The sequence below is a fragment of the Colletotrichum aenigma genome (assembly GCF_013390185.1).
Source record: "Colletotrichum aenigma strain Cg56 chromosome Unknown KSG_Cg56_contig03, whole genome shotgun sequence".
Classification (NCBI taxonomy): domain Eukaryota; kingdom Fungi; phylum Ascomycota; class Sordariomycetes; order Glomerellales; family Glomerellaceae; genus Colletotrichum; species Colletotrichum aenigma.
Window position 1 is genome coordinate 4,142,430 of NW_023500909.1, and position 19,567 is coordinate 4,161,996.

The 19,567-nt window shown below is 56.5% G+C and overlaps 9 protein-coding genes across 9 annotated transcripts; 6 read left to right on the forward strand and 3 right to left on the reverse strand.

Moving 5' to 3' along the window:
• Positions 1-641: 641 nt before the first annotated feature.
• CGCA056_v005071 (uncharacterized protein) lies at positions 642-3,659 on the reverse strand (the record flags this gene model as incomplete). The annotated part of the gene is made up of 1 exon (XM_037320326.1): positions 642-3,659. The coding sequence occupies one exon, from the start codon at positions 3,657-3,659 to the stop codon at positions 642-644; it is 3,018 nt and encodes a 1,005-aa protein (XP_037180857.1).
• Positions 3,660-5,152: 1,493 nt separating this feature from the next.
• On the forward strand, positions 5,153-6,433 carry norB (Norsolorinic acid reductase B; the record flags this gene model as incomplete). The annotated part of the gene is made up of 4 exons (XM_037320327.1): positions 5,153-5,444; positions 5,492-5,637; positions 5,689-5,813; positions 5,863-6,433. 4 exons carry the CDS (start codon positions 5,153-5,155, stop codon positions 6,431-6,433), a joined length of 1,134 nt encoding a protein of 377 aa, XP_037180860.1.
• Positions 6,434-7,049: 616 nt separating this feature from the next.
• On the forward strand, positions 7,050-8,566 carry CGCA056_v005073 (uncharacterized protein; the record flags this gene model as incomplete). The annotated part of the gene is made up of 3 exons (XM_037320328.1): positions 7,050-7,243; positions 7,293-7,726; positions 7,776-8,566. 3 exons carry the CDS (start codon positions 7,050-7,052, stop codon positions 8,564-8,566), a joined length of 1,419 nt encoding a protein of 472 aa, XP_037180859.1.
• A 316-nt stretch (positions 8,567-8,882) lies between these two features.
• BUB3.2 (Mitotic checkpoint protein BUB3.2) lies at positions 8,883-10,106 on the reverse strand (the record flags this gene model as incomplete). Its single annotated transcript, XM_037320329.1, has 4 exons — positions 8,883-9,595; positions 9,646-9,728; positions 9,784-10,036; positions 10,097-10,106. The coding sequence occupies 4 exons, from the start codon at positions 10,104-10,106 to the stop codon at positions 8,883-8,885; spliced, it is 1,059 nt and encodes a 352-aa protein (XP_037180854.1).
• A 553-nt stretch (positions 10,107-10,659) lies between these two features.
• tif211 (Eukaryotic translation initiation factor 2 subunit alpha) lies at positions 10,660-11,758 on the forward strand (the record flags this gene model as incomplete). Its single annotated transcript, XM_037320330.1, has 3 exons — positions 10,660-10,746; positions 10,851-11,221; positions 11,281-11,758. The coding sequence occupies 3 exons, from the start codon at positions 10,660-10,662 to the stop codon at positions 11,756-11,758; spliced, it is 936 nt and encodes a 311-aa protein (XP_037180853.1).
• A 417-nt stretch (positions 11,759-12,175) lies between these two features.
• Positions 12,176-13,081, reverse strand: lvr-2 (Levodione reductase; the record flags this gene model as incomplete). Its single annotated transcript, XM_037320331.1, has 3 exons — positions 12,176-12,398; positions 12,458-12,737; positions 12,787-13,081. The coding sequence occupies 3 exons, from the start codon at positions 13,079-13,081 to the stop codon at positions 12,176-12,178; spliced, it is 798 nt and encodes a 265-aa protein (XP_037180629.1).
• A 1,474-nt stretch (positions 13,082-14,555) lies between these two features.
• CGCA056_v005077 (Satratoxin biosynthesis SC1 cluster protein 4) lies at positions 14,556-16,053 on the forward strand (the record flags this gene model as incomplete). Its single annotated transcript, XM_037320332.1, has 5 exons — positions 14,556-14,739; positions 14,790-14,846; positions 14,894-14,964; positions 15,023-15,399; positions 15,459-16,053. 5 exons carry the CDS (start codon positions 14,556-14,558, stop codon positions 16,051-16,053), a joined length of 1,284 nt encoding a protein of 427 aa, XP_037180855.1.
• Positions 16,054-16,633: 580 nt separating this feature from the next.
• CGCA056_v005078 (Mitochondrial inner membrane protease subunit 2) lies at positions 16,634-17,235 on the forward strand (the record flags this gene model as incomplete). The annotated part of the gene is made up of 2 exons (XM_037320333.1): positions 16,634-16,893; positions 16,956-17,235. 2 exons carry the CDS (start codon positions 16,634-16,636, stop codon positions 17,233-17,235), a joined length of 540 nt encoding a protein of 179 aa, XP_037180863.1.
• Positions 17,236-17,833: 598 nt separating this feature from the next.
• Positions 17,834-19,144, forward strand: CGCA056_v005079 (putative mitochondrial carrier; the record flags this gene model as incomplete). The annotated part of the gene is made up of 2 exons (XM_037320334.1): positions 17,834-18,371; positions 18,426-19,144. 2 exons carry the CDS (start codon positions 17,834-17,836, stop codon positions 19,142-19,144), a joined length of 1,257 nt encoding a protein of 418 aa, XP_037180862.1.
• Positions 19,145-19,567: the final 423 nt, after the last annotated feature.

Sequence of the window (19,567 nt, forward strand, 5' to 3'; positions counted from 1 at the left end):
ACGGGCGAGTTCGGTGGCCGAGGCGTTATTATCACAAAGTTCACACGGAACGGGGAAATCGAGAAGAATTGCCGAGAATAGCTAGAGACAGAGAAAGTGAGAGAGAAGACTTTGCCATGCGGACCAGAGGCTAGAAAGTGTGTCCTGGCCAAGGACAAGCAAAGACGCCAGGCAAGAGGGCAAGTTGACATTTTGCAGAGTGTGCCGGCGAAGGCCCTCCTGAGGAGGACCAGAATGGAGAAGGCTGAGGGCCCTGTGGGCTGGGATCGTTGGCTACGTGTACCATACTTGTTGAGATGCTTCTCCAAAGGCTCGCGTGCGGCCTGCGGGCTTGTTTATTCTTCCTACGAGGCTTTTCATCGGGCGCGTAGATCCCCCCTTCTCTGAGCAAATACCAATTTGGCTTGAATCAAATGATGGAAGTGTCCGTTATGTGACTTGAATCATAATTCGCTTGTGAGCTGCATCTTGTGAACTGAAATATGCCTTATAATTGGCACCTTACGGTCTATGTGTCTAGATTTACGCTTTACATTTAAATGTACACTTACTTGTACACTACAACATTCATGCATAGTCCCGCCTCATCATCATGTTCCTGTCCAACTGTGGCAGTTCATGCATGCCTCCTGAGTGACGTGCTAGTAATACGCCCCGTCAGCTGAGTGCCGCCTCTCCGGGTGCTCGTCGCCCCAAGCTGGCTCATCGTAATCGCTGTCTGAGTAGGCCTCGGCGCTCTCCCGCTCCCACCTGGCGGCAAGTTCTGCAGCGGCGGCGTCCTGCTGGGCAGCGACACCGGCCAAGAACGTGGCCGCACGCTTGGCCTTGGCCATGCTCAGCGCCTCGGCTGTGCGCTCGCGTCCCGTCGCGGCGTCAATCATCTCCTCCTGCGCGTCGGCCTTGGAGGTGTGGTGCTCCTTGCCAAGGGCATCCCGCGCCGTCTTGACGAAGTCGAGAGTCGCCAGGTCGGATTGGATGAGCTCCTCGGCCTTTTCGGATTGGGAGGCGACGCGGAGGTAGCGGATGGCCCAATTGAGAGACTGGCGGCAGGCGCGCGTGAAGCGGTACTGGCGCTCCGCCAGCTGGGAGATGACCCAGCGCAGCTTGTCGTACTCGTGGCGCGCCGTGTAGGCGTGGAGGAGGTTCTTGAAGTTGGAGAGGCTGTAGCACAGGTCGCCGTGCCCATTGGTGTTGGCGGCGGTGACGCAGATAGTGATGGCCTCGCGGTAGTTGCGTACCGTAAGGCATACCCGCGCGGCGCGGTCAAAGACGCTGTCTGCGATGTGGATGCCGTCGCTCTGCAGGCCGAACAAGACGCCCTTGATATCGTGGAACGGCCAACCGCGGCCGCCTTTATTGCCCTCAGCCTGGTGATACTTTTCGATCTGATCAAGCTTGGCAAAGACCACGGGGATGACGGCATTGCTGATGTCGTGCCCATCCGACTGGGCCTTGGACAGCAGGGTTTTGGCTCTCGGGCAGGCTATGCCGTTGCTGCTGATGCTGGCCTGTACGGCCAGGCGCAGGCATCGGCTCGAGAACCCCATGTTGTTGTGCACCGCGCGGTTGTAGATGGAGTTCACCACGCCCCAGTTCTCATGCTGGGCCTCCAGGAGCATGCGCTCGTATGTCTTGCGCTCGTCGGCGGGACTGAAGCGGTGGGCGTTCAGCCGGACGCGCTTGGCCACGACGGGCAAGGGGACGCTGGACAGCTGCTTGTACACCTTTTCGACAACGGCGAACTCCTCCTTAGAGACCCCGCTTCGGGACAGCTCGAGATACAGCTCCCTCATGTGCTCGTCGCTGTACGTCCAGTCGCGCTTGCAGCTCTTGAAGACGGCGTGCCAAAAGAGCGGGTCGGTCTGATACCCTGCGCCTCTGCAGAACCTCAGCCACCGGACCATCGCCTTGATATCGTGGCATTTGCCGTGCCTGTCGGCGATGAAGCGGACCAGGTAGCGGCCAGGAGTCACGCCAAGCTCCTGGATGTATGTCTCCAGGAACGTTTCCGTCTCTCCCCAGGTGTGGCTCTTTGAGTAGATTTCGAGGATGCTGACGAAGATGGCATTGAACTTTACCCGCTGCTCCTCGGGAAACGGCTGCAGCGCCTTGAGGGAATTGAAGTCGGCGCGAACTGCATCCCAAAGTCCCTTGCTCGCCTTCTGCTTCGCAAACGCACCACGAAGCTCCATGTCCTTCCACGCGTTGGGGTATTCGATGCAAAAACTCTCAAAGTCTCTCTTTGCCAGTGCTAAGTCGTTTGCCTCGAGGCGGATCCGCACAATCGTGTGCCGGATGTCGTACGTATGTTCGATGCCGTAATAGTCGTTGTCCAGCACATGATTGATGAGTTCCAGCGTGCCCGTGTAGCCGCGTGAGCGCTCCCACTGCTGCCACAGGATGGACTCGACCCATGTGCTTTCAACCAGCCAGCCGTCGCGCTGGCTGAAGCGGCACATGGTATCCAGAACCTCGAGTGCGGCGTAGTTGTGCGACTTGATCACGCAGTCAACCGCGAGGTCGCACATTTCCCTGGTCTGGAAGTTCGGTCTCAGGCTCTGGTACGATGAAACGAACGTGTCGATGGCCAGCGTGTATTCGTTGTGTTTGGCCAGCTGGCAGATGAACCAGGTCGTGTCAGAGAGCTGGGCTCTTGCAATGTACTTGACTCTGCCAAAGACTTCCGTAATGAGGGTGCTGCGCTGCAGTTCCAGAGCCCTGGAAATCACATTCTTGCCCATTGCGATGTATTGCTGGCGCACACGGGAGGGGGCCTGGTCGATATCGGCAATGTCGGCCAAGTACAGCCTCCTGATCTGTCTGATGTGATCCGTCCGCGCAGTTTCCCCGGTAAATTTCTCCAATATGAGGGCCTCCATAAGCTCCATTGGCCGGTGCGCCAAGTAGTCGCCCAGACTGATCGGTCCATGGTTGACAATGATCCGCAGAATCTCCCCGGCGTCCGTGTAGTGGCCCTCCTGCTGGCATGCGATACACAATAGCGTAGATAACTTGATGAGCCAGTCGGGAGGTTCCCGAGAGTCGGCGACGGAGGCTTGTGCTCGACGCACCAAGTCTACGGCCGCAGTTGGCGCATACTGGTTTGGATCTGACGGCGAATAGCGGGGTCCGTCCACATTCCCCAGGTGAGGATTATCTCTCAAGAACTCATCGAGCGTGTGGGCAAGCCTTCTCGTCGGCGCAATGGGCTGGAAAGGCTGAAATTGCGACTTTCTGGCTGCCGCAGCAGGTCTTTGATGTCGGGGCTCCCCTGATGAGCGGGACACCGGCGCCGTTCCGTCGGATTCTTTCTGCTCCTTCTTTTCTTTCGGGCGTGTTGGCCGTCGGGGGTCGGGCCCAAGCCCCTGTGAAGCTTCGTACAGCTCGGCGGAAGATCGGCTCTTCGACCTTCTTGACCAGCCCGAGAAGTCTGGGTCGGTTCGGACTTCCTCCTGCAATGCCTCGATCGTGGCTCGCCCGTTGGTGCTATACCGTTTCAAGGACTTCAACTTCCGCCCATTCTCGACGGCGGACCGAGCAATCTTTATGCGTTGGCGCCGCTCCTCTGCCACCAAGACGAGCGAGCATGACGTCCCAAAGAGAAGGCCTCGCAGCGCATGGAGAGCGGCCTTGGAGGGGACTGGTGGGGGTGCAGACATTGCGCGAGCTCGACAATGTCCATGACCGATTCGGTTCGTCTATCGACTCATCTCGGAGGGCATGCGATCAATCGTTCGGGCGTGGGCGTCGTGGTGCAGCAGGAGCATGCCAATCGGCTGTTGGGAAGCACCAGGCAAATATCGAGAGACCCTTGTCGAGACCAGAATTATCGTACCATCGCCTAGCTGCCCTCGGTCGCGCTGCTCCGGGCCGCGGTGGTGGTGAAAATTCACCGGCACAGTAATTTTCCGGTGCCGTGCCGAAACCCAGGCGGTCGGTCACAGGCGCGGTGCCCTGCAGACTGCCGCAGCAACCCCACTGCGTTTCCCAGTCCTTTGCACCACTCCACGCTGCAACCCTCCCAAGCGAAGCCGAATGAGGTGTCATTGAGTCGGCAAGTCAACTTGCAGTTCTTGCAATGGAGCCTCTAATTAAATGTCTAGACGATACCAGTGAGAGCGATGGTCCTGTTATAGCCGGTCATTCAGCACCCAAAATGGCTTCATCCATGCCTTTGGTATTCTTTAACTTGATGGTAAGGTGAGTAGCTACGGTTTGCAGACGTTTCCAGGTGCTTTGGATATCTTTATGTTGCCGTTGTACGGTCTTGCGCTTCGTATGCACCAGCGAGCCGGTGATAATGCCTGCTCACCGGCGGGATAGCTCTAGCTATGTGTAATGACACTTGGATGACCTTGGCATCAGCAAATAAGACAGGAACGCCAGCATCCAGAACAGCAGTTCTGGCCTCGTTGACAACGTTGACTGTGTTGTGCGGGCTCACGTATCAATCCCTAAGGCAAGGAGAAAGTTGCTCCGACTGCTTATGAATCCAGCTTGTCCAAACTAGCACAGTTGCCATGTAGTTCCATTCGCCGCCTCAATCGGGCCTGCAGCCGGACCCCGTTAGCGCCTCAATAGGTATGCGAGACCATACACAATGCGAAGAATGCGAAGAGCACAATCCGAAAGCCCCTCCATGTTCGGGATTAAGACCGGTGTTTAACCAAACCACGAAGCAAGGTCATCCACTGCCGTGGCTGGGTCTCTGTGCAGGGCCTTGTTACATGGCACACGCGAGCTGGAGCATCACGGACTTAAGGCCGGTGCAGGAGCTAACTCTAAATGCCCACATATCCAATGGGACTACCGCCTGCTTGAAGGCACTCGTCGAGCAATGATGAGATCACCCGCAACTGGATCTACAGCCTGCATTGCCGGCTGGGGCTGGTCCACGGGTGCGCCTCCAAGCGGCCAGTTGCACAGGTAGCGACCCGTAGTCGGTTTCGCGTCCAAGTGGGAAGGAAGCAAAGAGCGGTATAAGTTTCAACCCCTCCTTCCTCTTGGATGCCCTCTCCTCACATCGCCAATTCGGCTCTTGAACATCACCGCTTCACTTTGAATCAACTTCACCCATCACACCTCATTTTCCCTCATCCTTTGCAACATCAACTTACACCTCCAGCACTGCACCCCAGCCGCCACACTCATCATGTCCGCCCTACCTATGGCAGCCCCCCCCAAGACCCCTCTGGGTCGCTACCGCATGCTCTCTCCTACGGCCTCCGTTCGAGTGAGCCCTCTCTGCCTCGGCGCAATGAACTTTGGCAATGCCTGGGAGGGTTACATGGGAACGTGTGACCAGAAGACCGTCGAGGGCATTCTCGACTTTTTCTACGACCAGGGCGGCAATTTCATCGATACCGCCAACAACTACCAATTCGAGGAGTCCGAGGCCTGGATCGGCGAGTGGATGAAGAAGAGAGGCGTCCGCGACCAGATGGGTACGATTGTCGAGCTCATCACCAGTTCCTCACTAACACAGCTCTAGTGATCGCGACCAAGTACACCACCAACTTCAAAGCCGGACCGGGGGCCCCTAACATTATGGCCAACTTCACCGGCAATGGATCCAAGAGCTTGCACACATCCGTCGAGGCGAGTCTTCGGAAGCTGCAAACCAGTTACATCGACCTCGTGAGTTTCGAAATCTCGAGTTGCCAAGTGACGTCACTGATTCGCGCCTAGCTCTATGTGCACTGGTGGGATTATTCCACGTCGATCCCAGAGCTGATGCAGTCCCTGAACCATCTCGTGGTGACGGGCAAGGTTCTCTACCTGGGCATCAGTGACACTCCGGCGTGGGTTGTCAGGTACGTGAGGCGCAGCATCGGATAGAAGACACTACTGACGCCCACGCAGCAAGGCAAATGAATACGCCAGGAACCATGGCCTTCGTCAATTCTCGGTCTACCAGGGCCGGTGGTCTGCTGCCTCTCGCGACTTCGAGCGTGAGATCATCCCAATGACCAAGGCCGAAGGCATGGGCCTGGCCCCCTGGGGTGCTCTGGGCGGCGGCGCTTTCAAGACGGAAGAGCAACGCAAGTCCCAGGAGGGCCGCAAGGTTCAGGCCAGCGAAGCGCAAATCAAGATCAGCCAGGTGCTGGAGAAGATTGCCAACCGCAAGGATACCATCATCACCTCCATCGCGCTCGCATACGTCATGCACAAGACGCCTTACGTCTTCCCCATCGTCGGCGGACGTACCGTCGACCATCTGAAGCAGAATGTCCAGGCGCTGACGCTCAACCTGAGCGACGAGGACATACAAGAGATTGAGGCGGCTGTACCGTTCGACATGGGATTCCCTCACAACTTCCTGTGGGGAGAGAAGGCCCCGTCGGCCCCTGGAGAAGTCTGGCTGTTGAACATGGGAGGAACCTTTGATTACGTCCCCGAGCCCAAGGCCATAGCGCCCAAGGAAGGACAGTAGAGCTGGAGAATCAGGTCTCACCGCACGAGATGGCGCCCGACGGACTACTGAATGTGTATGATAAGTGGGATGGGCATACTAGCACCAAAAAATGAAGCCATGACAACGCATTATACTTTTTTTCGGATTGTTTGAAGGCATGTGTTTCGGAAGTATGAGAGTGTCGTTGACATTGTGTTTGGGGGCCTTGAGCCTCCCGCCGATCGATCTGGAAGTGGAAACTGCATGTCAGATTTTGGTCATTGGGGCACACAAGTTCCATCTGCCCTCGCACGATAAGTGTATAGAGCAGATTGGCTTACAGTCGATTTGATACATAAATATCCGCCGCCTTAATAGCACTTGGGAGCAGACGCCATGCTAGTTGCTCTGTACTGGACACCGCATGGCTCCTTCCTGACGCAGCACTAAGCACTTCCTTCCTCCTCGGCAGGCAAGCACCGCCTGACAGGGTACCTTCCAACTTCAAGTTCGAAGAGCAGACTCTTTATGACAGGCGTTTTGTCGTCTGCAACTACATGTCATAGGATCAGGCACAATTTGCCCGCCATATCACAATGCCTATTTGACACTCATCTTACATGGGTTTGATATGAGAGACCACTCTTCTCTCATTATGCGCCGCCAATCTGAGCGCCCCCGTGGCCGCACCCTCAAAACTTATTCGAAGAAACCCCAGAGCCGCAGGTCCCTTGGCGCAGAAATATACCGCGACTTGACGGCTGGCAATAACTCTAGGGTTTCGAGCGGCGACGAATCATCCATCCGGGGAACTCCACCTATTGTCGGTCATCGCACCCCTTCAGCATCGTAAGTTAGCCACGAGCAGAATTTGGGCCTGAAGACTGACAGTATGAAGGTTTCGAAGGGATGAAGAGAGCTTGCCTAAGACCAAGGAGAGTGTCGCACTTACACCCGAAGAAACACACCATGACAGAGTTCAGCGTACCAAAGACCCCTATCACATTCAGACCTCGTCCATCAGCCTAGAAGAAGCTTCATCGCAAGATGATGACGATTCATCATCGAGGGACCAACAGTCGCAATCCGATAGCTCGCAAAATTCGAGCGTCACATCCGTCGGACGAGGCGCTACACACTCGGCCATCAAAACGGAACCACGAGACTCGCCTGAGGCCTTTCCCGATGTGATGGTCCGGAGTCATGTTCCACAGCTTCATCTTAAAACTGAAGGCTCTCCATTTCAGAGGCGGAAAAGAAAGAGAGCAGAGTCTCCCTTTGGGTCTGACTTCTTGGTGGCCCACCAGCCGCGACGGTTTAACCAACAAGAAGGTAGATGACGTCGATGCGATGCTATAAAGATATGCTGACATTGCCGTAGCTTGGAAGGAACCTGATAGTTCAAAGAAACGAAGTCTTCCCGTTGTGTTCGGCCCTAGAACGCCTAGTCCCGTCAAGATGCAGGGGCGCCGGAAAGTTGCAGAGATACACCCACAAGATTATAAAGTGTTGCCATCTGCGTCCCCAGTTATGCCGACCCTTCAGCGGGGTGTTCGAGACGGATTCGAACGCCGCGAGGTTCCGAAGTTCAGCAAACACTACTTCGATGGCAAGCGGCGAAGAAGGCCACCCCCAACACCCGGCCTTGGGTCGCTTCTGAGTGCCGAGAAATCGAGGGAGGTAGCTATTCTTAAGGAAGGACCAGGAACTAGAAAGACAGTGTCAGATCCCGCCAACGCGTATCTCATGTCTGGGGGGATACTGGACGAGCCTCAGGAAGCATCTCGCACAGAGTCGATGGCCTCTTCTAGCAATCGGAATGCTGATGTACGGCCTTGCGTCGAACGGCTTGCCAGTCATGTCTCCCACTCGGGCAACCCATACGACGATGGCAACCTCGAGAATGATGGAGCTGTGAGCGAAAATACCGGCTTGGAGATGAAGCGGTTGCATGGCCAAGGAAGCTCTTGGGTGGCCACGACAGACAACTTTGTCCTGCGAGAGACCGGTCCAACTACCCGACGCTCTTCCAAGACTACAAGCGAGCCCCAATTATACCTGGACGAGCGAGACACTCGTCCACCTATCCGCGACGCCCCCAATGCTTCGGGGGAGTTGAGTCTGTCACATCTAACCACCAAGGCTGGGCCCTTTGAATTTTTTAGAACGTGAGACAGCAAATAGTATCATGAGAAAGGCGCAATTTGTGGAAGACAGATGGAATATCGGAGAAGAAAAATGATTGCACTACGTCAAGGAGCTAATGGCAGCCAACCTCCAGACAATGAGCTCGATGCAGATGGATTTGTACAATCATTGCGGCTTCGCGCCTAATACAAGAGGTATCTTCTGATATAATACATACCAGGCTTTTCCGTAACCCTCCCGGTCCGTGAAAACGAACTTGCTTGCATATGGAAACCGCCTCAAACGCCATGCGCCACAGAATCCTTCGAATATCAACAGGTGATTCAAGCATTGAAGTCAATCATTTCGCGCCCTTGGGCTTGGCCTCCGCGTCACCAAGCTCGCGGACGAAAACGCTGGCCTTACCCTCGGCGCTGTAGTCCTCCATGCCTGTCTCGAAGCCAGGGCAGACGCCGATGGCGAGATACTTGCCGTCCTTGGAGAATGCAAGCGCAGCAACGCTGTCGGGGAACTTTTGGTACTGCTTCATCCTGCGCTTGGCCTCGGCGTCCCAGAGCGCAACGGTGCCGTCGCCACCGCCAGAGGCAAAGGTGCCATACACCGGGTGGAAGATCATGGCATTAACCGGGTAGACAATGTCGCCCTCGCCCTCGGCGGGCGCAGCTTGGCGATGGCACTTGAAGGCGTACTTGCGCGCCTGCGACTCGGCTGAGTCCTCGAACCACTCAACGGCGACACGCCCCTCGATGCTGCTGGTGGCGTAGCCGGCGTCGTTGGGCATGCAGGAGACGGCGCGGGTCAGGAACTTGAGGGAAGACTCGCGCTGCTGCCAGGGCTTGATCTCGTGGGGTCCGGGCTGCGAAAAAAGGGCGGGCACGGCGCTGATGTCGTAGATATTGACCAGACGGGCCGTCATGGCGACGACAACCTTGGACGGGCTGACGGCCAGGGCGTGAGGCTTGCCCGGCAAGTGGACAGTAATGTTCGGGTCGGAGGGGGACTTTGCGTTGTGGATTTGCAGGGTCTGGTCCCAGGACGCGGAGATGAGCAGGGCTGCAGGGCGTGTTAGCTGGGCTGTGTGACGGAAAGGGACTGTGACGTACAGTGCTCCTGGCTGTACGCGACGCATCGCGCGGGCGCGGTATGTTGGGAGACTACGGACTTCTCTCCCGACTCCAGATCGACCCTGTCATGATCCGTCAGCAGGGCGCTCCTCCAGGAACGTTCAATTGCCGTCGTACCGGTAAACACAGTGGTCCAAGCACGCCGTGTAGGCCTCGTTGTCTGTCGCGCCGAAGCATACATCAAGGACGGGGGCGCGGAACTCGACGGTCGTAATCAGAGTGCCCTGCGCATCTTCGCTGCCGCTGTGTGTGTCGTAGAGGTAGATTTTCTTGTCCCAGCACGAGACGAGTAGCCTGGTCGGTGAGTCGGGCGCATACGCGAGCGCGGAGATGGCATCGCTGGGCGGCTGCGCCAGCTCGAATTGGGATGCTGCCTGGCTGTCAGTCCTTTGAGTCGTCTCGCAGAGTCAAATACGCCCTCAGCACTCACCAGGTGCCATGTTGACGTTGTAAATCGGACCAAGCTGCAGCTCTTGACCTCTACGGAGCTAGGATGGGAGCTTCGGTGTGATGTTTACATTGGCAAACTGGTTGGAGGGGCGCTCACGTGTCGATAAGCGAAGAAGCAGCTTATCGGGCGAATCAGCGCCGTTTTTGCCGGGGACCACCGCCCGCGGGCCGCACCCCCACCATTGTCGGATTTCTGCGATTTTGTGAACCGCAAAGTAGCAAAATTGTGACTCGATCGCCCAATCACCAACGCAACTCTGCTCACCCAAAGAGGCCAACTTTTTTGACGCCGCCCCGAGCAATCGATCCGTACCCCGCGTCAGCGACTCGAACCCACGACGACAAGGCAGAATATCCCGCCGAGCACAGAGGAAACAAGCTGTCTCCCAGAGCAACTTGTAGGAACGTGTAAAAAGCCCGCGCGCCTCCCATCGCACCCCGCCCCTCCTCCACACCTCTCTCGATACCTTCGACTCCCCCGTCGACCACCACCACCACCACCAAACACAACGCCCTCGACGACTTCGAGAACCAGCAGTCAAGATGGCGGAACCGAACTACAGCCACTTTCGATACTTCGAAAACAAGTATCCCGAGATCGACGAGTTCGTCATGGTCAACGTAAAGCAGGTTAGTCGCCCCGCTGCCCAACGCACCACCGCATCGGACCCGATACAGCCGCCGGCCCCCGTTTGGAGGAGATGATGGAGCAACGCCGTCTGACAGGAGGATAGATTGCCGAGATGGGTGCCTACGTCAAGCTCCTCGAGTACGACAATATTGACGGCATGATTCTGCTTTCCGAACTCTCGAGACGTCGTATCAGAAGTATCCAGAAGCTCATTCGCGTCGGCCGCAACGAGGTCGTTGTTGTCCTCCGTGTCGACAAAGAGAAGGGATACATTGATCTCAGCAAGCGCCGTGTGTCGCCGGAGGATATCATCAAGTGCGAGGAGCGGTACAACAAGGGCAAGATGGTCCACTCCATCATGCGCCACGTTGCCGAGAAGACCCTCACCCCCATCGAGCAGCTTTATGAGACTATCGCATGGCCCCTTAACAAGAAGTACGGTCACGCGATCGACGCCTTCAAGCTGTCCATCACGTAAGTTGGATCCAAAGAGTCCGTTCAGCTGGCACAATCACTGACCAAACCGGGCGCAGCAACACCGAGGTCTGGAACGACGCCACCTTCCCCAGCGAGCCTGTCGCCGAGGAGCTCAAGTCATATATCGCGAAGCGTCTCACCCCTCAACCCACCAAGGTCCGTGCCGACGTCGAGGTCACATGCTTCGGATACGAGGGTATCGACGCCGTCAAGACCGCTCTGCGTGTCGCCGAGTCCCGCAACACCGAGCAGACCCAGGTCAAGGTCAGGCTCGTGTCCCCGCCCCTGTACGTCCTCACCAGCACATGCTTGGACAAGAACCTCGGTATCACTCGCCTCGAGGAGGCCATTGTCGACATCCGGAACAGTATCGAGGCGGCCGGCGGCTCGCTGGTCGTCAAGATGGAGCCCAAGGCCGTCACCGAGAGCGACGACGCCGAGCTGCAGGCCCTTATGGAGAAGAGAGAGCGTGAGAACGCCGAGGTCAGCGGTGACGAGAGTGTCTCGGAGAGCGACGACAACCCGGAGGTTTAGATTTCAACGGTCAAGGCAAACAAAAAAGGGGGCGGCTGGTAGAATGAGCGTACTGGCAGCTGGGAATCCGGAGTGATTCTAATGAGACGACCAAAAAAAGTACCCATTACTTCACGTGTTCCCCAGGGTGTCATGAGTGCGGAAAAAGTGCTGCCTACGTTAGCAGGCCATTGTTATCGGGCATCGCAAGTCGGCGCGAGGCTGCCCAACATGAAGGCGTTGGGAAGGATCCGGGTCGAGCTGTTGGGTATGATGATGGCATGAGCAACGATGAGGGACTCCCCAAAGATAGCACGCATTATTCCAATAGACCCCGGCGTTGACAATACATCATAGGCGTTTGAACATCTACATGGGGACGATGACAACAAAATGATCTATATGCTCGGTCTATGACGGAATCTAACGGAGAGCTCTCTACTGCTTGCTAAAGCTTCCTTCGGTCCACCCGCCATCAACGTACCATGTGGCTTTGTTGACGAACCTCCCCTCCGGCCCGAGCAGGAATGCGATCGACGCCGCAACCTCCCAGGGTTCGGCCAGACGTCTAGTCAGGCACGGCTGGTCTTCCGCGGTGAGCCAGAACTGTCCGCTGGGGCTGTTGAACGGCTTGTGCATCATGTCCGTGTCGATGCAGCCCCTGAGTGAGTGGTTCAGTGAATTGTCCCTTCTCGAGTGAATCCAAAAGGGAGCACTTACGGACACAGAGCGTTCACGCGGATGCCTCTATTCGCACCCTCGAATGCGGCCACCTTGGTTATGCCAAGGAGAGCATGCTTGCTGGAGACGTAGGCTGAGACGCCCGCCGAGGCGTAGTTGCTCGTGATGCTGCCGACGTTGACGATGCTGCCACCGTCTTTCATGTTGCGCATCTCCTCCTTCATGCAAAGGAAGGTGCCAAAGACATTGGTTACGAGTATTTCCTTGAAGTACTCCTTGGGTAGGTCCGTAATGGGAAAGATCTCTCGTTGCTCACGGGCTATGCATGTCAGTTGCTTTCCGACGCTTCGAGAGAAGGGAATACAGACCAGCAACATTTGCCGCCCCGTCCAGCTTGCCAAACTTTTCGACAGTCTCATCGATCCAGGCCTTGACCATGTCATGCTCCTGGATGTCGACGACCTTGGTCATGACTCTGCCCTTGACGTCGGGAATGTCCTTCTCGATGCCTTCCAGCGCCTTGGCGAGGTTCTCCGCTGTGGTGGCGCACATGGACACCTTGGCGCCGCGGATGAGGAGGTAACGAGCCAGGGCAAGACCCGTGCCGCGGCTGGCGCCCGTCACCGCGATGACCATGTCCTTGAAGGGGTAAGGGTCCGCCATCTTGTGTTCTCTTTGTCTGGAGAGGGAGGGGAAAAGGGGGGCTCCGCGGGGAGAGAGAAATGATATGTGATTAGAGGGATGCTCGGCAGAACAATGTGATACTCAGCCGAAAAGATCTCGGGGACCTGGCAGCGGCAAGAATCAAGGGTTTAAGGAGAAAGGGGGAATGATCTGGCCTGGGAACGAGGGAGGGAAACGGAAGACGAGATGGGAATCATTAAATCCTCGAAATGGTACATGGTCTGGACGATCCCGCCTCCCCGGACGGTTGTCGCGACCCATGAACCGCATTCCGATTTCGTGGTGGATGTTTGCTACTCGACCCTGGTCTTTGCTGGCCAAGAGACTCATGATCTTGGGGTCGACGGCATATGCATGGGGAACCAGATGGAACTGGTGCGAGCACTCTATCGACTGTTCTGTCTACCGGTCTGTCGAAGAAGAGGAGGCTGCGAGACATGAGGCGTTCGCAGAGGACTTGCGAAGCGCGAGAACGCTGGACGCCTCCAATCATAAGCCTGCTGCTCGAGAAGCATTTTCCTAAATAGTCAACGGTGTTACATTGCACCTGTACAGACGGCCGAAGCAACTGGTACTGCTTAATCGACCGCGCCTATGTACTTGGCTCTCACATCTTCTCGATGTCGTCGTTGAGTCAAGACCGTCAGGAGAACAGCCGGGCAACGAACCCCGCGCCTTGCTTGCGATACTCAAATTCAAACCGACCCCGTCTTGTGTTGCCCGATGGTCCATGGGAGAAAAGAAGTGGCCTCTCTCCTCCTGGCGGCGGAGCACAACCCCGGCTCGATGTGCATGAACCCCCCGGCTCCAACGGCATAAGCCAACGTCTGGACGTCCTCCATCAGCCAACCACACATCCTGCTGGTCTCATCACACCGTACATCTAAGCAAACATGACCACCTAATCGGTGCAACTCCCGTGGTACATCAAAATCTGGCTCGATGTCCGTCGTAGGATAATCTACTAGACGCTCTAGTTGCTTGCTCCCACATGTAATCCCCAGAACGCCAGCCAGTGCGAAAACTACATAACACTCGCAAACACTACCGAGATTCAAGATGCGGCAGGCAGGCTGTCTCGCCCTCCATCGCAGAGCATGCGAGGTCCCCGATGCGGTGACTCGAAATGGGTGGCTTGCTGATCGTTCGGTGGGAGTTCCCGAGTCTCTGGCTTTCGCATTGTTCTCGCAAACAATGACAAAACCTTTCCATTATACTCTGAACAGTCTAGGAAGAGGGAGCGAAAGATTGGCAGATAACGGTCTCGAACGCCTCATCGGAGGACTAGAGAAGCAATCATGGCTTGGCCTCCTATTTTCTTGCCTCGCTTTAAACACTCCGTGATATCCACTGTTGTGTTGATAGTCAGGGCCCCCAAATCCTCCAAAGGGAACACAGCCTGCAGCTTGTCCTGATCGTTTTGTATTGCACCACTTGAAGAAAGAATCATGCAATGGATTTGCCATGGACTGCGCCAGTACCGCCGGGCGAGGTGCGGACGGAGGTGGACCCGCCGACCCTGAAGGTGAAGCTATACTCGTGGGCGTTTGTGACGACGTTCATCGCGGGGACAACGGTTGGGCTGCGCATCTTTACGAGATTCTACGTCACGAGAACGCCGTTGAATACCGATGACTGTAAGCTGTTTCCTCAAAGAAGCTCTGCTGGTGTCTAACCTCACCGGCAGACCTCATTGTCATATCGTTGCTCTTTGCCATATCGACGATTGTCGTGCTCTTCCAGCGTAAGTCTCCGAAGCCCTCGGACGCAGGCCACGCTAACCATCCCCAGAGGTCGAAGTCGGATTAGCACATCACATGTGGGATATCCTCTGGGATGTGTACAACGTCCACAACACTGGGGTAAGCGCAGACTCCGTTGATAGTGTCAGGGTAACCGGTTGCTAACCTTTGAGTGTAGTGGACAATTGCCGCGACAATCGTGTATGCCCTCAGCATTAGCTTCTCTAAGCTATCCATTCTCTTCTTGTACCTGCGTCTGTCGCCGCAGGTATGGTTCCGCCGGGGCGTCTTTTTCCTCATCGGACTGGTCGTCAGCTACTCCATCGTCTACGTCCTCATCAACATATTTGGCTGCACACCGATCAGAGCCGGTTGGGACCTCAACATTGTGGAAAAGACTTGCGTGGATAAGTTCTCCATCTACCTGTCCCTCAGCATCGCCAACATCGCCATGGACGTCTTGATCCTGCTGCTTCCCATCCCCGTGGTTGTGCCGCTGCAGATGGCCAGGAGACAAAAGTTCTCCATCATCCTCCTCTTCGGAACAGGTGTCTTGTCAGTGCTCCGTCCCCTGAAACGCCACTCCCGAGATGTTTGCTGACAAGTCTCAACAGTGTCTGTGGCGTGGCCACCAAGCGGACCGTCCATCTCCCTAAGCTGCTTGCAAGCCCGGACTATACCTGGGACGCCGTCGAGGCGTTCATCTGGGGCTACTTGGAGCTCAATGCGGGCATGATCTGTGCCTCTGTGCCGGCGCTGAAGCCCTTCTTCATGCGGTACCTCCCGTCCTTCATCACCTCCCGACTCGGCAGCAGCAAGCGCGGGGGATCATCGCTGAACAAGTCCTCCAAGTCGCGCCTCAATACTGTCGTGGCACAGAACATGGAGCGTCGACGACGCCAGGATGAGTCGTACGAGCTCAGCTCGACGGACGGCAAGAGGGACGGCGTCGAGGACGACGAGACGAAACTGTGGTCGGGATACCAGAAGAATGTCAAGGCTGCCCTTGGTGGCCATGCTCGCGAGACTTCGAGGCAGGTCGACGACAACAGCAACAGCAGCGTGGACACGCTGGGTGAGATGACGGGCCCGCGCAGGGGTGACAGGACCGTTGTTGTGTCGGCTGAGAGCAGCGCACCGGGTGGGTGCGGTGAGGGATCGAATGGCATCATGGTGCGCCGCGAGACGACTGTGCAGCACGGCGCCTAGGCGTGCTCAGAGCGTCGATCTATTTGGATGTGTTGATAAAAGTTGTTGGCTTCTTTCTCTAGTTGGTGTGACGGAGGCGTGTCCAGACGCAGATTGTTGGGTAGTAGTTCGCGGTTAAGAGAAAACGCTCCGTACTAAGGCTCAAGGACATGTAACCATAATATTCTGTCCATCCACTTGCTGTTTGACGTTCGAGTCTGGTGCTGTTGTGCTTCGGACCCATCTCGGAGTTGGCAGCTCTTCAGAAGACGGATGCGAGGACTTCCTCCATCTTGCAGCGAAGTGAAACATGTGGGGAGAGTCGACGAGCATGACTTCATGCACAGCTGGCCATGGTACGTCTACTGAGTTGCTCAACGCACATTTGTAACAACTTTCAAGTCGAGAGACTGTCGGATATTGCAAGGACGATGGACTAATGCAGGAGGAAGGGCGCATAATAAGGTACACGAGATGATAAGCGCATTTGATAAGATAAGATAAGAAGGTGGGATGACCTCCAATCGAAAGTTTCGCCAAATAGAATACAACTGCGAAAGCTTCAGCAATCACCTCACCACACGCAGCCACCGTCGCGCCCATGAGCTTCCGATCGCTATGGGCGCGCGCACGAGGGAGCTTCCTCGGTGACACGGCAATCCGCCTGGTCGGCATTGCGACCTGGATCCCCGTCGTCATCTGGTTCAACGACCATGTCGCGACTGTGACAAAGATCAGCGGCGCCTCCATGTACCCGTACTTTAACGAGGACCGCAACAGCACCATCATCCGCGACCTGGTACTGAACTGGAGGTGGCACGCGAACGAGGACCTCAGGAGGGGCATGATTGTCACCTTCAGGTGCGTTGCTTGTGCATTGCCGACGCACTGGGTCACGACAAGCTAACACTGCAGCGCAACAGGAGCCCATTTCACCCGGAGACCGTCGCCGTCAAGAGAATCATCGCCCTGGAGGGAGACCATGTCAAGACACGGCCACCGCACCCACAGCCGATGGTCAGGGTGCCGCAGGGCCACATCTGGGTCGAGGGCGACGGCCCTGCGGACCAGACACTGGACAGTAACACTTACGGCCCCATATCCATGGAATTGGTGACGGGAAAGATTGTGTGGTTCTTGTACCCCTTCCGCAAGTTTGGAAGGACGAAGTGGGAGGACTTTAAGATGAAGCCGCGGGAGTGATCTAAATGTACCGAGAGCAAGGCTTCTCTCAATGTGTATAACAGCAACTGTATCCCTACTTGGCTCATCGGAAATGCAACCGAGTTTCTCCCATGACCTCTGACGCAGGCCCGGCGGGTGCTGATCCGCGTCCCCCTCGGAGGTCTCGGCAGCGCCCGACGCCAAAAGGCCGACGCCTATCGGTCTAGCACCGGCCGCAGCTGAAATGCTTAGGTGACTCGAACTCGCGGTGACGCCGCGGGACAGGTGGACCGCTGCTGCGGCATATGGCCCGTGCTCATCCAACAAAAATTCCAGAAGCCCGGGAGCCCTGCGAAATTTCATTATCGTTGATGCGTTGGACCTCGCCGCCGCCAAGTTTTTTGCCCGCGCAATAAACCCACGCGACGACCAGAATCGTCGGGGAGGCCTCTCTCCTCGCCCTAGCTCTTATTCCCCCCCCTCAGCCTCGACACGGCGTCGTTGTTCCCTCCCTGGGTACCACTGACTGCCCCCACGAGACCTCGAACAAAAACCGCAGACGTCACCGAGACCGATCTCCCTCGACGACCACTGACCGGAGAGAAACTGGTGCCGACTGCGACAGACGCACCCGCAAATGTCTGTCGCTGACCGCCTCGTCAGCTACTTTGCTCCGGCCGATAACAGCGCGCGAACGATTCAGGGGGAGCTTGCGGTTTCCAACCCGGCGGCGGCGGCTTCAATTGCGGGGCATAGTCATGCCGGACAGACGGGAGGACTCTTGCCGGATATCAAAATCAGCGGACAACCACTCGTTCAGGATATGGGGCAGGGACATGGAGATCTCGAAGAGGAGGGCCGCCCGCCCTACTTCCACGCCATGATTGCCGGAGGTCTCGGGGGCTCGACTGGAGATATGCTCATGCACTCCCTGGACACAGTCAAGACGCGCCAGCAGGGCGATCCGCACATCCCGCCAAAGTACACATCACTGGGGTCGTCATACTACACGATATGGAGGCAAGAGGGCATCAGGAGAGGTCTTTACGGCGGGTGGGTGCCGGCATTGGGTGGATCGTTCCCGGGCACCATGCTGTTCTTTGGCACATACGAATGGAGCAAGCGGTTCCTCATCGATCATGGCCTGCAGCACCATCTGGCGTATCTTACAGCAGGTGAGTTGATGCGTGCGTGGGGAAGGAGAACCAAATACTAATTAACCTATCCAGGCTTGCTGGGAGACTTTGCCGGTTCCATCGTTTACGTTCCGTCCGAAGTATTAAAGACTCGCATGCAGCTGCAAGGACGCTACAACAACCCTTATTTCAAGTCAGGGTACAACTACAAGGGCACGATTGACGCCGCAAGAACCATCGTCCGCCACGAGGGTCCGGCTGCGCTCTTTTACGGCTACCAGGCGACGCTCTACCGCGATCTCCCCTTTTCAGCGCTCCAGTTCATGTTTTGGGAGCAGTTCCACGCCTGGGCTCGCCAGTACAAGCAGAGCAGAGACATTGGCGTGCCTCTGGAGCTTTTGACTGGCGGTCTGGCAGGCAGTTTGGCCGGCGTAATGACGTGTCCTCTCGACGTCGTCAAGACACGGCTGCAGACACAAGTGCATCCCGACCTGTTGCCCAAGGAGAACAAACCGGCAGCTAAGGGCGCGGCGCACATCTCTGCGGCCAAGTCCCAGACGCGCAACATCTCAACGTCGTCGCCGTCAACGCACACACCGCGACCCGGTGCGGTGAACCTGCAGACGTCCTCCGTCATCACCGGCCTCAAGGTCATATACCAGACGGAAGGCATCAGCGGGTGGTTCAGGGGTGTTGGTCCCCGTGGCGTTTGGACCTTTATCCAGAGCGGCACCATGCTGTTCTTGTACCAGCGTATTCTCAAGCAACTAGAGGGTTGGGACAGCGCTGCAGAGAGGGAAAGCAGCATTTGAAGAGCCGACGGTCGGCCTACTGGTGGAGGTTTGGCGGGGAGTTGGATGAGGGAAACATGTACAAACACTTCCATCTGTACACTTACGGATTTAAACATGGGACGGCGTTTGATGGCATAGTAGAAGGGCGTGGAATCCCATAGAGCCGATAGAGCAAAGACACTGTCCACTTTACAACAACCACCTGATTATTCCAAGCGGCTTGATGCGAGGGCTGGAAGAAGACAATGACACGCATGTGACACCAGCTCATTAGGAAGAGAGCTGAAATGCAGCCTGCAGGTACCTGCCCCGCTGGGCCTTAGTGCCCCTGAACCCCTGTCCCGGCCCGCTAACGCTCCTGTGACGACAGAAGGGAGCTTTACGCGGGGTGTCTTACAGCTTTCTTCCAGCTCCAAAATTTCAAACCTCAAAACGCGCCGC